Here is a 17,318-nt window from a genome sequence, read left to right as displayed (position 1 = left end):
CGCCTGCGCCTGGCGGACACCTCMCACGGGCGGCCGAAGGCACGCAGGCGCCACAGCTGCCCCGCCCCTCGGCGTGTGCGCGCGCAAGGAGGGGTGGGCGGGGCGAAATCCGGAGAGGAGGAAGGGGAAGGGGTGTGGCCCTCTGCGCGCATGAGCGGCAGCGGAGGGGGAGCGGGTCACGTGACTGAGTGGAACCGCGCGCTCCTTGTGACGCCACAGTCGCGCGGGCGAGGCGGGGCTGGTTGTCGGAGTATGCGGGTGCGCGCGGCGGGCGAGTAGGCGGGGCGCGGGCGGGGCTCGGCCCGGCTCGGCCCCGCCAGGTGAGGGCGGTGGGGCCGGGCGCCCCGCAGGAGCGGCGGCGGAGAGCGGCGCGGCGCGGCGCGGCGGGGAGGAAAGGAGGTGGGAGCTTTGCATAGGGCGCTGAGCTCGTAGCCGTGCGTCTGCGGGCCTGCTGGCAGGCTGGAGGCCCTGGTGATGGGCGCTGCGCGGCGCCCTGGCAGAGCCCCCGCAGCCGCCGCGCTTGGCCCAGCAGCTCGTAGGGGGTGGGTTTAACGCCTGGTGCGGGGGAGGGGGAAGCGTAGGCAGAGGCGGGAACAGTCGCTGTCGCCGGGAGCTGAGGGGGTGAGGCGTTGGTGGGGGAGCGCCCAGCCCGGGCGCCCCGTGCGGTGGCGAGCCCGTCGACGCCCGGTTCGCCCTGCTCCGCCTCGGCGCCTGAGCCTTTGCTGCAGCCCCGCGTGCCTCTGAGGCWGGAGCGCGGCAGGTCGGGGGAGGCGAGACGAGGCGACCGTTTCTGCGGTACGGGGGAGCGCCGGGCGACCTTATCAGCCCTAGTTTGCCCCTTCAGCCACCCTCCTTGCCGGTGCGTGCGTTTATCCAGCCTCCATGTACCGGAGCGCTCCGGGGCCACAGAGCTGTCACTCGGGGCCGGTGGGACCCCCCCCCCCCCGCATCCTCCCCTGGGTGCCGCGCCCGGCCCCACGGGGTGGAACTGCGCCACAGCTGTCGCGGCGGCCGTTAACGGGCGGCGCGGCCCCGGCGGCGCGCCTGGCGCCTCTCTCTGCCGCCTAACGGTTTCGGGCAGGGATGAATAAAGCAGTATGTGTGCAACCTGGGCCTTCCGCCCCTGAAAAGTTACTGAAGACRAAAGAAAACGTGGCTATTTAGTCCTGATAGCTAGTCAGCGTTCCACAGATGTGCTCCTTTAACAGACTTAGATTTGCTTGTGCCACCTTCTGAGTCACTGTGTATATATGCTAGTTACCTTCCTTTCTCAAACCTCATAGTGTATTTCCCTTATAATAACTAGAATGAAATCATAGTTTCAAAGGTATGTATCTTTATATAAGATAAAATGCAATCAAATAAGTGCATTTGACCTTGTCTTATCACTTTCTGGAAGTACTGTTTCTATGTGTTTCCGTTTTGTTGTTCAAAGGGCATTGACAGCAAGACAGCAGAATGGAGACCAAGTGCCGTAGTCAGTCTGTGTTTTGCTCCAAGACAACCATCCATACCTTTCTGCTAGGAGGGGTGTTTATTGCACTGGGCTCAAGCCGAATCCTCCTAATGAAGTATTCTGCTAATGAAGGTAGTGTTGAGCAATGAACATACAATGTATCTCAGATAAGAAAGAGTTGACGTTTGGGATAATACAGATACCCCAAAACCTAGTTCTCCACCTGCAGAGTTCTTAGCATAAACATTCTGTTATATAAATTGAGAGAGATTTTTCTGTAATGGAAAATGTCTGTATAATCACTAAGTCTAACCTGAAGTTGCAAGGTACAAGAGTGGTCCATGTGGAAATCCACCCTTAAGAGTCAGGCATTGGGTTACCCTGTAGCCAGTTTATAAAGACCAAATTATTTTGTAAGCGCTATCAACTGTGCATATCTTGACTGATGTGTTTATTTCACAACAAATTTAGCAGAAGTGATGTAATAGTGTGGATGCAGTCACTGTCTAATGTTACTGCTTTTTCATTCAGAAAGTATTGGCAATATATGTTTGAAGTAGTTCTTAAATGCCACTTAAAAAGAAATATATCCCCTAAGAAGGCTTGGTCATCCTGAAAGCCCTTTCCTTATGGAGAAGAAATAGCATATTGCTGTTTTGCGGAAAAGCACTGGCTATTTATTTATTTATTAACTCTTGTAAAACTACAGTGCTCTTGGGCTCCTTCAAAGAGTTCTACTGTAAACTAAGACTAAAAAAGGAAAAATTTCAGCCCAGAAAGGGGAATGTTCAGGAAGTTGTATATCATCAAAGGTGGGGTATTTATAATGAAAGTGCTGACACATGACCTTCTGTGTTTATGGAAAGTGGATAGAAGTATGATTGGAGAGATTAAGGGTGTTTCTTACTTTAACTGTATGTGCAAGAGGCAGAATCTGATTGTGTATTCATTACAGTTTACTGAATCCCACAGATAACAAATATGATTACCTTCCTACAACTGTGAACATATGTTCTGAAGTAGTAAAACTGGTGCTATGTGCGATATTGGCACTGTGGGTTAAGAAAAAAGGTAAGTAAAATCATTCAGATGTGTTGACGTTAAGATTTGTTGTGTTTCAAATAATTTTTTTTCCTTCTGTGACAGATTTGCATGTGGTAATCTGCAGTACCTTCTGCTAGTAATGTTTGCTGAGGTTGTCTTCCATGCGGATTTATAACTAAATAATAATAATAAAAAATAATATGCTRTAAATTCAGGTGCTTCTGAGTTGTTTGTATGATAGCTGAAATGGGGTCAAGTAGTTTAAATTAGGAAGTGTAGCAAAGATGCAGCCTAATATTTTCAGAGTTAATGCAGATTTAGGCTAGAATAACATGAATCACCTCAAAGACATCTTTACAGAAAGACTAAACAGAAGCTTATAAAATGTCCTAGTTCAAGGCCTTTATCTTTTGATATTCTGCCTCTTCTTCTCAGAAGTACCACCACCTTTCAGTGAAGAGGCTTTGTGTAATAGAATTTGGGTACGGAGCAACACATGACTGTTACAATTCAATGCAACTTTGTTCTGAAGACAAATCTTGGGATTGCCTTCTGTTCAGGAAAAGCACTCTTAGGCTTCATTAGCTTCTGGTTTTATGCTGTAGGTCYTTCCTGCAACCTACCCCCCCAACAGCTTCTGTCCTGATGTAAAAAAGATGAGATGTTAACTTCACAGTATTTCAAAACAGTAGAGGACGTATGTTTAAATTGGAAGGGAGTGTCGGGCACTGCAGACTCTTTCATTTCTTCTTAAATTGAAGTGCTGGCTGCATCTAATTCTCCATATAACAGTCATGACTCTGGCAAGCTAATGAAGCTTTTACCTCTACCATTTAGTACAGCCACACCTAAGACAATGAATCTGGTTTATGGTATTGGCTACTGCTGACTCCCATGTTTTCTTAAATCTTCTTTTCCCCCCTCCCTCCTTTTTTTTTTCCTGGTTTCCAGACATCTGAGTTTTGCTGAACTCAGTATCTCAGCATTCCAGAAGAGGATTAGATAACATTGTGTAGTCTTAAGTCTGTGCTAACAAAGTTCTTTAGTCATCCACTGTAGCAGAGTCTAAAATTGAACACAGTCTTCCTTTTAAGTTGTGTCCTAAATACATAAGCAACTGTTGTTCTTTGTGCCTTCTCCTTTCTTTGTGCTTTCTTGGCAAATATTCTCTTTTGACCTAGACTGTGTACTATGTGATATAAATACTGACTTCTAGTTTATTTTTGTGTCTCTAACATTACTGTCTGCCCTTTGGGCACTACATGAACAGATCTGTAGTCTGGGTCATTGTTTTAGATATAGACATGATTGATGATTATCAGAAAGTCACCTAGCAATGATCTAATGCTCAGGCACTTTGGGGTGCTTTCTGGTCCATGAAGAATGATAATCTCATTTTTGTTCCCTGTGGGCAAATATTCTGATGGGAATAAAAGATTCCATGGTGATTTCTCTGCTAAAGCAAGATGAATGCCCACAGAGATTGAGCTGCTGCTCTAGCTGTATGTTCTGCTTTGGATGTGTCCAATATGTTGCCAGAGGGATGTGGTACCTGGGCTTTTTTAGTCCAACAGTTCATAAAAACAGAACAGTGATACATACTCTGTTATGAGGGGTTTGGAAAGGGATTTTGGTGATAAGAAGGGTGTCTGTCTTACTGATTTCTTTTCTTTTCAGAGGGTTGTTTGGATCACCACTTTGAATGTCTTTCATGGAAGAATTTTTGTAATTCCATGAAATGGTCAATTCCTGCCTTTCTTTACTTTTTGGATAACTTGATTGTCTTCTATGTCCTGTCCTACCTCCAGCCTGTAAGTATACATGTACTGAATAAAGTATCCTCCAGTGCCTGGGTGATAACATTGCCCTTAGATGATCTACAATTATAACATAGGGAAGGCAAGGTTTGTAGGTAAATAACCTGTTATCTGACCAGCTGGCCCTTTCCATTCTCCTGCCCACAACTCTCAGTAAAGGAGGGTCTCTTTGGTATTTCTCAATCCTGAGTGATTTAGAAGTAGGTGGAATTGCTTTAGCGATAGGGAGGATTTTGGTGCTTTCTCTTTTTGGGCTTCTCTGACAGTGTATTTCTCTTCCAATGGACTTGCTCATCTTGCTAATATTTGAATTGCACCTTCTGTGCAGCTGTCACTAATGTCTCTATGTAACTTCATGTAATGACTTGTTTTCTTTCCGCACTAATTCCAAAGAAAACCCCCAGGGTAAGTGAGCCTAATAGGGAGTGAGGTAGGAAGGAAGAGAAATGTTTGACTTGTAATTTTTATGTTTGTTTATTAGTTATCTTTAAGCACAGAACATAATTGATACTTTCTTTAGCTACGTTCGCCTTTTGGATGGTTTTACATATCCTTAGGAAATAGTACAGTGTTAGCGCTTTCTGTTTTTTGTACTGGAGTTCTTTTTGGTTCAAAATTTGTTCGAAGTGGAATGGACACAGATCATTAATACTCACTATAAAATACTGTGACTACTGCTGTTTGGCATTACAGATTAATAAAAATGTTRCTGTATATACTTTCAGACTTTCTCTTGAAAATACTGTACTACATGCACATTTCTGGTAGGGACAGAACGTAATCTGGAACAGAATTGGCTAGACAAATCTAATTAAAATCAACAGTCTTGACATCTTAAACATGCACAGTGTTTTTGTTGCTTTGAGAAGGAAATTAACTATGTCTGTAATAATAGAAAAGCCTGTTATTTGAAGGACAGCACATTGCTTCCCTAAAACAATTTGATTTGGCTTCATTAAAGTGATCTTTTATAAAAAGCACTGTTTCTGTTTTACACACGCATGGATGCACATAGATGTGTATGTGAACAGAGACGCAGACAAACAGGCATGCACAGGCACATGCACACACTCACGCGAGAACACACACAGACACTCACACCATGAGCTGAGACAGCTCCCCATTGCCAAGCACACCAGCACTGCCATGCATGCACCCCCCACACCCTCCCCATCAACACCCCCTCCTTCACCCACACCTACCAACCCACACATACACATCACTCCACCCCTGCCTCCATACATGCATACACCTCCACACACACTCGCACATCTCCACGTATCTCCACACACACACACCCATCTCCACACGTGCACACCCCATCAGGCACCCACACCTCCACACACCTGCACATACACCTCCACATACATATCTCCACACACATACAAGTGTGCGCACCTACACACACTGATGCATGCACATACACCTACACAGGCTTACGTGTGCACACATCTACACACAGACCTGTGCACAAGCATGGGCGTGCGTGCACACCTATCTATATGCACACATGCATGTGCACATGCATATGCAGGTATGCATGCCCATGCACATACACACGTGCACACAAACATATATGTATATGCACACACACACTGGTAGATATATATGCATATACATGTGCACACAAAAGCACATGTTTATACRCATGTGTGCACACAGATGCACACTTACCCACATATACACATACATGTGGATACGCGTATGCACACTCACCTATACACATGCACACACACCCATGTATACACACCCGTATACATGCACACACACCTGTGCACGCACACATGCACACACGTACATACATATGCTTATACACATACACACACCCCAACACACACACAGATGTAGATGCACAACCGTACGCATGTACACATGTGCATATATATGCATGCACACCCGCATGCATGCCTGCACACATACACACAAATTCATACACACAGAGGGGCATACACATGCCCGCCTGCATGCACATGCCTGCGCACAGTCATGGACATGTACAGTCACATGCATATGTGCACATGCACAGGTGCACACTTGCGCACATGTGCATGAWCATGCACACATGTGCACACACAAGCACTTGCACACATGGACATGCACCTACTCACCCATACATGCACACATACATATATTTGCACATGTGCACTCACATATGAGCACTCCCATGCGCACCATATGCACACGTAGATACGCACATGTGCAGTCACAGGCATGCACACACAAGCATAGACACCCATGTGCGCACATGCACCTACACCTGCACACATGCGGACTCATGCATTTTGCATGCACATACATATACACATGTGCACACACCTTTGCACATATGTGCACACACAAACACATAGATATTCACATGCATGCACACACAAACACGTGCGTACACACACATACACGTATATACACATGCACACATTTGTGCACATCCACGCACATACACACATGCACATGCACACACTTGAACATATGCACATACATGCATATATATGCACACACATGCACACATACTCATGCACGGCATGCGCATGTGCATACATGCCTGCATGGCTGTAAATACACACATTTATGCACGCAGACGTGTAAACATATGTACGCACTTGTGCACACAGACATGTGTGCACACACACATGCATGCACCCGCACACTCCGGGTTACAGAAGTATCGTTTTTTTATGCTTTTTCCCAAATTAGGAGCTTTCGAGTTGTCTTTGTTTGTATTTTGAAATAGGTGAATATAGTTGCAACCTTGAAAATTTATGCTGAGCATTCCCTTATTTTTAATAAGTGGTACAGCAAAGGCAGTTGACGTACAAAAAAATTATTTTCTGCAAGTAACTTATCTGAATCTGGGATTTTGTGAATGCTGTAAGCTGGCATTGCTACCAAAAGTAGCCTCACCCCCTCCTATCCTTTGATTCGTGTTTTCGTTTTAGTGCGACTTCTTCCTTTGTGTCGGCACAGCTGCTTCTGCAGCCAGACCAGGGAACTGCTATGGCAGAAAACTAAAATGTTTTCTTTTTTGCCAAGTTAGCTTTCAGCTGGGTTGTTTTTCTCACATGTTTGTACAGCTTTTCTTAGAAACTTAGGCTCTCTACTTTATTTGAGATTTTGAAATGGGACTTCAAAGTGATTTGGGAACATGCATGTTTTTTAGTACTCAGGTAAGGAAGAAAGTTCAGTACCATGCTGATCATTTTCCCTTCAACTTCTGGCAGAATGGTGAACCTTCTGAACAGGTGGGCTTTTGATCATCATATTACGCCTGGAGTATAACTTTGTTCCCCTTCTTCTCTTTATAGGCAATGGCTGTACTGTTCTCAAATTTTGTCATTATAACAACAGCTCTCCTCTTCAGAATAGTGCTAAAGTAAGTAGTGCTTATTAAAGTAAACGTCATATTTTATTTTCCTAGCCTAGTTAGAGAAAAATCCAGTGTAACTTCTTTGTGTGTGGTAAGAAGAGTAATTCTTTTTACTTGTGGCTGTACCAGCTTGGAGAGATGGCTTTGTTCTGCATATGAAAGTGCTGGGAATAATATCTTACTAGGAGTCCCTACATCTATCCAAATTCAGTTACCTGTAATGGTAAATAACTGAAGTTGTAATTGTATAATTACTAGATGATCAGAATTAAGATGCGGGTTTGGATACCTTCATTTGTGCATTAAATCTCATGTTCCATCGTTAGCAATATTTCTTTCCAATCTRTTGCAATTCTGAATTAAATGTAAATTATATGACACTGACTTCTTTTTATCCATCAGACCTCTGATTGAAACCGCCCTTGCTTTTAGTTGCTGGGCAGTCAGCATCTAGAACTGACATGGTCTTGAAAGTTTTTCCTTAAATTATCTGCAAAGAATTCTCCCTCTTGTGCACCTGTATCCAGTAGACTGGAGCCCCCTTAACCAGGGGAAAACATACTGCCTTTTGGCACTTGACTGTTGATTCTGAAAAGCTGAGACTCTTTTCTGTGCTTGTTTCCCTCTTGTTGCCTCCCTGTGGCATGATGTCTTTTATATGTTTTATATAAAACATATATGTTTTAATATGTTTGTATGTTTTATAGAGCTTTTTTTTCCTGTCATTTAACTTCTACCAATGTGGTGACTTTTTTGTTTCCTCTAGGCGACAGCTCTCTTGGGTACAGTGGGCGTCTCTGGTGATTTTATTCCTGTCCATCGTTGCCCTGACTCTGGGGACTGGAGGCCATCAGCACAGCTTAGTTGCACATGGATTCCATCACAACACGTTTTTTAGCCCATCTAACCACTGTCKTCTTTATCCTGGACCTGAGGAAACATGCCCAGAAAAGGGCAACTGTGTAGCATCAAGCTTCCTTCCCAGCTTTCAATGGAATGTCACCACTACCATGGCAGGAGCATTGAAACCTCTCCGCCTTAGTCTGGGCCATCTGCTTATCCTAGTGCAATGTTTCATTTCTGCTCTGGCTAACATCTACAATGAAAAGATCTTGAAAGATGGAGATCAGCTTGCTGAAAGCATCTTCTTGCAGAACAGTAAGCTGTATGCATTTGGGGTGATGTTCAACGGACTGATGCTGGGGCTGCAGGCTAAGGACCGGAGGCAAGTAGAGAGCTGTGGTTTCTTTTATGGGCACAACGTTTTCTCGGTGGCCCTTATATTTGTCACAGCTTTCTTGGGGCTGTCTGTAGCCTTCATCTTGAAGTTTCGAGACAACATGTTCCACGTTATGACTGCTCAGGTCACCACTGTGATCATCACCACAGTGTCTTTCATCATCTTTGACTTCAGGCCTTCTCTAGAGTTCTTTTTGGAAGCTCCTATAGTGCTTCTCTCCATTTTCATCTATAACGCCAGTAAACCTCRAGGCCTGGAGTATGCCACTCTGCGGGAAAGGGGTAAACTCTTCAAAGGAGACACATGGGAGAGGTCAAGTGGGGTAAGGCTTTTCAGTACTTGTCTTCTTTGGTGTCTCTTGTGTTTCACCTCTGTTTACACTGTGGAATGCTTGGAAAATTCGCTATGCATGTAACTAGACGCCTCCCTCAACTCAAATACCAAAATTCCTCACTATGAGTTCACATCTTTTAAATTGATAGGTTTTCACTTTGCATATTTCACTTTTTTTTCCATTTGTGAGACCTAATTAAGCCCTGTTTTATTGCTGTGACTAGACAATCCTTTGAGCAACTTTAGCTTGGTACAAATTCTTACCTGAAACATTTATCACAAAAATAGTGTACTGGTGCTGGGCATCCAGGAATTGGAAGTGATGTCTAGAAACTAATTATACTGAAGTAGAACGGATAAATCTATGAGTAGCTGAGCACACATCATGAAGAAGTTAATAAATTTGATGTTAAAATTCTTTCTACCTTAACATTCAAAGATACGTGAAGACAAAAAGGTAACGTTTATACAGATTTTTAACATGATTTTTCATATGAGACATTTCCTCCTTTGTATGGTCTTTGTATGGTTTTTGTCCTTCTTTGAACAGTAATCATGACAATCAGAACATGGTAGAGTGGGTTTGCAATTAGGCATCTCTTTCAACAGAGCTGAGAAGTCAGTCTGAGAGGGAAGTGGTTTGTGTGTGTTTGTATGAATATCTGCATGTACATATGCCCTCTGTAAACACATTTTGCAACCAGTAGAGAGTGCTATCTTCATTTAATTCTGGGAAACATTTAGCTTGGAAAAGAAGAGATGTTTCTTGGCAGTATCATGTGGTTCCTTTTCAGGGTTTTGTTTAACAAGCAGTGGATAACATATAGTCATACATTTTTGGTATACTAGGCATTGTACATTTTAACATTTACAATTCAGCAGCCATGATAAAAACAAACAGCACTATATGAGCAGGTTTTCTGATGAAGGAATGGGCTACAAGGTGTTTCAAGGAGAGAGTCACTAAAATGCATTACAAATGCCTGCTTGTAGAAAGCATCCCTTATATATCCTAGAGAAAGATTTTAACATACTTGTAAAAGGTTTAAATTACAAGACTCTGATTTTTATAGATCCTCCAAACACCTCCAAAACAAGCTGCCGCTGCTGGTTCTTAATTTGTTTTTTTTTTTTTTTTTGTATTTATAACAAGATAACATCTGCTCATGCCATTTTCTTCTGATTCCTGTAGGATGGAGAAGAATTTGAAAGACTGAACAAACCAAGCAGTGACATTGATACAGATGAAGATTCACTTTAGCATGGAGCTGGCTCAGAGGAGCGTTATTTTTCATAGTGAGAGAATGTTAATATTTATTTAACACACAGAAACATCCTTTCTTCCCCACATACTGAGCGATGGAGAATATTTGTGGCTGCATGTCAGAGGTGGATGAGGAAAACATTCAAACTCTTACTTTGAGCCATGTGTATGAAGAGCTATATTTCCTCTTTCCACTAATCTTTTATATGAGGAGTTAAAAACACATTGAAATAAACAGGGTTTAAAACTGATGCAGAGAAAAGAAGGCTTGGACCCTGGACTTAATGGTCTGGGTGACATACGCGGTTTTGTAGCGGGCAGTCCTGAAGGTGAGGTTGCATCACCTTTGGATAGCCGTCAGCCAAGCACTCCATACTTCATGACTCTATGTGGACAAAATACAGTTGTGGAAAAAATACCGTCGTGACCAAAATGGGCCAAAGTGGGAGAGCCTCTAGTTCCATGAAATGCCCCTCTCGTACTTACACAATGCTTTCAGAGGAAAAGCTTAACATAAGCACATATTTCCAGGACTTTGAGTCAGATGACATCTTACTGCTTGTCTTTGGTTTCGTTGAGAGGTGATTTCAGGATTAATTTCTCATTGAATGATTTTACAGAACTCAAGAGGCTTAAGTGATACGATGCCTAACTGTAGTTGAGATTTGTTTGTTTGCTAGTGTGCCTGACATTGCAAACTGGAAGAAGAGCTTTCCTAATGTTTAAATATGCAGGCTTCAAATTTTTACCTGATTCTTGTAGTTTCTCAGGTGAAACAGTTTCATTCTTGCTCTCTCTGGAGTTGCAGTTTGCCCCTCAATGTATACAAGTGATTTTTTTTGTACTTCACTGCTACAAAAGTTTTTCTTTTATTATTATATAGAAGTCCTTTGGAAGTATACTTTACGCCATCTTTACATACAGAGTTTTAAACTTCTATAAAAAATTACATCAGGTTAAGAGCCAACTTTTTTTTTAATAGACTTGTTTGTAATCAAATGAAAATGTGATCTAACGAACTTGTACTGTGAATGCTCCTTGAAAATGTATTTTAGAATTATGGCTATTTTAAGAGATCACAGCAGTGAAAGTAATTAGAAGCTGTAGAATTACTTGGCCAGTCTGCATTCTAGCAATAATGGAAGAAGCAAATGGTGTGTGGGAGCAGTGAAAAGTACATTAGATTTGAAGCAGTATTACTTGAACACCACCAGGACTCATGGTTGTAACCCCATGTCTTCCATAGCTTTGGTGAGGCATCCTGAGTCACTGCAACTTCCTGAATGAATTAGTTAGTAAAGCAGAAGTGATAAAACTGTTCCCAACCTTGCAAGAGTGATACGAGGATCGATGAAAGTTTTTGCAGCATCTTCAAATGTGTAAATGCTCCAGTAAGTCTTTTATTTTTTAGTAATTAAAATGTTACTAATAACTTTATAAATATGAGGCAAATTGATTGTTTTATGGCATTTTGGCAGTTCAGATTCAGACAACTAAAGCTGCGTTGAATAAGATTCCCTCTGAACCCATCTCAACAAGCTTTCACTTGAGAATGTATAATAAATCAGGTAATTTGGCTTAAGGATACTTTGATCTTTCAAACAGGCAGATCTTTGGACTGCAGGTTTGGTCTGAATGGTCTTAATTCTGTCTTCATCAGAATTTTCATCGGTGTAACTCTGTTCTAAGTTCCTCTGTACTAAGGCTCCTGTGGAGTCCTTTTCTTTCTGATTTTCTTTGATGTAACTGAAAGCAGAACAGATTTCACTGACTTTAGCCACTAGCTCTCCTCAAATTTTCAGTGTGAAACTGTTGTGTGCCTGTCTTCCAGTGTCTGGGAAACTGAAACATGGAATGCCTTTGTAGAAAGTGCTGAGTTTTACATGCAACTTATTTGGCATTACTTTGACAGAGCCTGAATAAAATAAAAGTATATTATACAGTTTGAGGGCACCATAGGCCTTTTTTTTCTTTTAAAAGGGCTATGTGTAGAGAGTTCCCTGCACTGACACCACTATATGAAAAAAAATGTCATGTAGCCGTTCTGATGCCCTACAACTTCTGGAGCATGAGCAAGAGGGTGCAGGTAGCAATTTCATTTGATGATGCTTCACCAAGTAAGACTGGTAGAGGTTTGCACCCATTGTTGGAGGGGGGTCAGGGATGGGGAAGAGATGGGGAGAGAGAGCATATGTGCAAGAGAGAACTTTTGGCGGAGTGCCAGGTGCAGTGATCTCAGAATCATTGAGACTTTTAATGGATTGACTTTTGAGTGAGATGAAAAACAGGTTCCAAATAATGCAGAGAATCTTGAGAAGGGGAAAGGGGATGGGGATGCAGAAAAAAGTTTCTTGATACATTCTTAAAACCTCTTCTCTGAGAATAGTGGAAAAGATGTTAGCTTATTATTTCCTCTGTTCATGAATGGATTTTTTTTTTAGTGGAAAGATGCTGTTGAAAGAATTCTTAAGAGGATACGTAATGAGTTCAGTCTCAAAGCCTCATACCACACTTTATAGTAATCCGCTACTGATGCATTTTTCCATGGGCTGAAGACAGTTCTGCCTCTGTTCCAGTTTGCCATCCTGTTTCCAAGCCTTGTGTACTAACAGCTTGCTTACGCATACTGTGTTGGTGGCTTACAGTTATTTTAATTAATGTGCCTCCTGTCACTGATCCATCAAGATGGACAGCCTGTTTCCAGTTGTTGGCAATGACTATCATCTTACAAACTAAGAATGTAAATTATTTCTCTAATTTCTCATTTTTTTCCTGGAGTATGAGGTTTTTCTAGCATATTTTTGAGAAGAATTACACAAAATGAAATTACGGTTGTTGTTTATACGAGATGACATTGTAAGCAACGTTGAGCTGAAAAATTTTACAATTGATCTCATTGTTGTGCTTGTAGAGTAGCTGATTTCAACAGACAGAATCCTAGTTGTTTGGATCTGTACAGAATGATTAGGTAAGCATATCTGCATATAAATTCCAGAAACATGGTTTTTATTGATGTTTGATGTCCTGTTTGGGGGAAAAAATCTCAATGCAGCAACCCCAGCAATAACCCCCTCTCCAAACTGGTAAAGCCTTAACTGTGGTAATACATTTTCTTTTTCTTTCTTTCTTTTTTTTTTTTTCTTTTTCTTTTTTGCATTACATGCAACTTTACAATATATACTTGGCTGAGTTCATCTTTTGCGATCATAGTCACCAACTTTAGCAAATACTTCCAAAAAGAGTGTAACAAACTGTTAGCTATAGATTGCTTTGTATTTACATGAGCGGTAGCTTTTTACATCCACTTTTCCAGAGAGCTTTGTCTTGTGTAAAGTCAAAATGTAGAAATCAGGCTCATACTTCTAAAGACCTGTCATCAAACCAATGCTGAGTGTCTTCAAAACAGTATGTTTGGACCTTCCTGACTCAAATATCTGCCTAAAGAGAAATGAGAGATAGAAAAGACTGATCTGCAAATTTTATAAAGTGTACCTAGTATTTTTTTCAATTCTTGTCCTGCTTACTGATTTTGAGATTGTTGAATTTGCCAGAAAGGTTTCTCTTAATAATAAGAACTGTATATTCCCTTTTGCAATAATATCAACATTAATTACTGTCTGAAAACGAGTAAGGATTTGTATCAACTGAGCAATTAAAAAGTATGTAAGTAATGCAAAAATATACCCATGCAATTCAGTGCGCTCTACTGCCTATGGAGATAATAAAAAGCACATATATACATATATATACACACATAAATAAAATCAGATTTGTTAAAGGAAGTGATTTTAAACTATTGTTGGTTGGAGAGCAGCCATGATTAGCAGGGAGGATGTTCTATAGAGCTATGCCTTGTAAATGGATCATGTGAATCCCACTGCAGTGGGGAAATATGGTTTTTTGTATGGTTATTCACGTGCTCCATGTCTGAAACAAACTCTTTTTCTCTTCAGATGACAATAGGGAATTTTGTGAGGAAATTTTTGAAACTCAGCATTTACTTTGCCACGTAGTCTTTAATGAACACATTAGGCAGAGAACGTGCTCTAAGCTGTAATTTAGTGTACAGTTTCACAAATGTTTGAACTTAGTAGCTACTGGGAAAGCTACATTCCTCATTCAGGTTGGAGGAAGTAATTCGCAAAACCTCTCAGGAAGAGAGGTGTTTTCATTTTCTCTTGTTTAAGACAAGCCAATTAAAGCAATATTTATTTGGGTTAATTTCAACTATGTGAATGTAGCAACTGAGCCATAGTGCTTGGAAGACAGCCGTGCATGAAAACAACTATCTTGGAGCTGAATCAAATCTCAGATATCCAAGAGAAGTTCTGAATTTTTTTTTTTTTTATCATGTGGAATCTTCTCACTAAGAACTGTTAAAATAGGACCTTAAACTCAAACGCATTCCTGGGGTGATGCTGTAGGAGTGCAGATGCAGTATCAGTTTGGAGTGTTGTAGCTCCCTAATGTTTGTAGTCTTCAAGATAGCTGTGCAGTGTTGTTGAAAGGATTCTCTGTGTTGGTGTTTCTTCAGGCTTTGCTTTTAGTTTTCCATAGGGAGAGGTGGGTTACAAAATCAGAATTTTAAACCATCCCTAAAAGTTCCTAGTAATTTTAAGCCAGTTTATAATGAAGGCAGGAATCAGCCCCAGGATGTAAAATATCATACTGAGATTTCCTCAAATTCAGTGGGTATTCAAATACACAGTTTTGGTTAAAAGCCCATCCCAACCCCCAGTGTCCTCTGTTGTAAGCAAGAACTTGTTTGGAGTTATCTTGTTCAATGCAACTCCCACAGAATGCCTGGGCTGGGTTTAGTACATGCATAACTTAACTCTGAATTCTGCAAAACCATGCAATTTGGATCAGGTGYTGCGCTCTCTTTTGGTAAGTGAATTTTCTCCTCCTCCTGCTCAGCACAGGATGTTGGTTTCCACCAACTCATGATTTGTAATGTGAGTTAGAAGGGCTTTCATTTAAAGGCTTTACATAAAAAACAAGAATACAGAAAAAGTTGAAATGAACACCTGAAAGAAAATGCCACAAAACTGTTTGTCTACAAGAGGTGGCTGTTAAACGTCTGGTTCACTTTCCTCTGTGTTTGCTTTAGGCCAAGGCAATTAGGCAGCTAACCCCAATACACTGATGAAGTTTTCTGAAACTGTGAAACTGAAACCTTCCATATTTCTTCTAGAAACCCTTTAGTACTGTGATTCTTCTTTATCATTCGTTTTTTGAATTTCCCTGTCCCTGCTACTGCTAAAATATTGTAGATAAGGGAGAGCTTGGAAGCACTCTGCAGTAGTCGTTTCAAAATGGTTCCTTTAAATGCCCATCTTCCCTGCTCAGCTTCAGTCATAAACCAGAGAGATGTAAATCTGAAGCTGTGTTCTGTGCTGACTGGACTTCGTAGCACTAAGGACCGCCTGTCCCAGAGGGTGACTGTGATTGTAGTGCTAGGAAAGAACTAGCCAAGCCTTGTGACCTCTTCACGTCTATGTCTGCTCTCTAGGCATTCAGAAGGGCAAGCAGGGCCTGACCTTTTAACTAGACTTAACTTTAGACTAAGTTTAAGTAAAACTGGTTTTGAGTGAAACTTTCGCTTGTTTTTTGTCTGTGCTACAAAAAAAGATAAGAAAATACTAGGTATCACACTGTGGAGAATGCTGTTTTGAGCTGTAGCTTCTACCTATTCCTATGCTACTGCTGTGATGGAAGAATCTAATAAAAATACCCCGTTGCATGTATGCGTGAGGGATGATGCATCCATTTCACAGACTATAAAAAGAAATGTGACTGGGCAGGTACACCTTCTGTGTTGGAAGTGACCATTGTGCCTTTACAAAAGTTTTTGAGACTTTCGTTTTAGAATATTCCTGCAGTCTTTCATGTTTAGAAATCTAACCAAATCTATATTGAATCATGGCTATGCATGCAGTTCCTGACATCAACAAGAGTATGATAGTCCAACAGATCCAATGTCCAAAAGACACCAATGAGAAAGGAGAAGGAAACTGTCCAGAAAGTATGGCAAAAATAGAGCTGGTTGAGTAGCTTTTTTTTTTTTTTTTTTTTTTTTTTTTTTTTTTTTTTTTTGTAAAGGAGGATATGAGAAGAAGAGGTAGAAGGAAATTTGAAACTTAGAGGAATAGTTTAATTAAAACATTACTATAGAGAGCTTGTTACAACTCATTTAAAATATATGTGAATGAGAGATTTCTGTTTGTATTCTGGTGAAAATAATGCTTTTCATTTTTCTGTAATTCAGACGTTACTAGCTACAGCTGATCTTTCAACTTAATACTCATTAGCTTGGATTTAACTGTCAAGAGGGCAGGACCTAAGAGAACAGGGACCCCAATTAAAAGAATGAATACCATGCAGCAAGCTCTGTGTTTAAGAGAGCTTTCCATTGTATTATGTTGGAACAAAACCTACCACAACTATAAAAATTTATTTTCAGTGGTAAAGTCAGCTAATGACAATGCTGATGCATTATAAAAAAGGTGCTCTCTTTTTAGACAAGACACTTCAAAATAATTTTTTAAATTGTTATTAAAGAACTTGCCCTGTGCTTCTTAAATTTCCTATTTTGGGAGAGTCCTGAAGTGTCCTTTGCTTGTCTTCATCAGCATAATGTAAAATTCTCACTTTCCAATAAATATACTTTTTTTTTTCTCCTTAGAAAACAAAAACATTATAAAAAGCATTGCAATGTCTGCTGTACAGTTCATGTCCTGCCCTGCAGTTGTGTCCATGGACTAGGGCCGTGGGAATTTTTTGTTTGGTGTTAATACAAACAA

General features: G+C 41.1%; 1 protein-coding gene across 5 annotated transcripts; it reads left to right on the top strand.

The window, feature by feature from the left end:
- Positions 1 to 224: 224 nt before the first annotated feature.
- SLC35A5 (solute carrier family 35 member A5) lies at positions 225 to 17,281 on the top strand. 5 transcript variants are annotated; one of them, XM_085301443.1, is made up of 7 exons: positions 225 to 258; positions 1,436 to 1,588; positions 2,429 to 2,527; positions 4,178 to 4,311; positions 7,617 to 7,684; positions 8,445 to 9,240; positions 10,444 to 17,281. In XM_085301443.1, exons 2-7 carry the CDS (start codon positions 1,459 to 1,461, stop codon positions 10,510 to 10,512), a joined length of 1,296 nt encoding a protein of 431 aa, XP_085157569.1. In that variant the 5' UTR covers positions 225 to 258; positions 1,436 to 1,458; the 3' UTR covers positions 10,513 to 17,281. The 5 variants fall into 5 exon arrangements, with proteins under 5 accessions (XP_085157569.1, XP_085157567.1, XP_085157571.1 ...); XM_085301441.1 differs by lacking the exon at positions 225 to 258 and adding an exon at positions 299 to 399; XM_085301444.1 differs by lacking the exon at positions 225 to 258 and adding an exon at positions 306 to 320.
- The last annotated feature ends 37 nt before the right edge of the window (positions 17,282 to 17,318 follow it).

The sequence above is a fragment of the Rhea americana genome, unplaced genomic scaffold (assembly GCF_003343005.1).
Source record: "Rhea americana isolate MKP2758 unplaced genomic scaffold, rheAme1 scaffold_177, whole genome shotgun sequence".
Classification (NCBI taxonomy): domain Eukaryota; kingdom Metazoa; phylum Chordata; class Aves; order Rheiformes; family Rheidae; genus Rhea; species Rhea americana.
The sequence above is the reverse complement of the archived record's forward strand: the minus strand, read 5'-3'. Positions and strand labels throughout refer to the sequence as shown.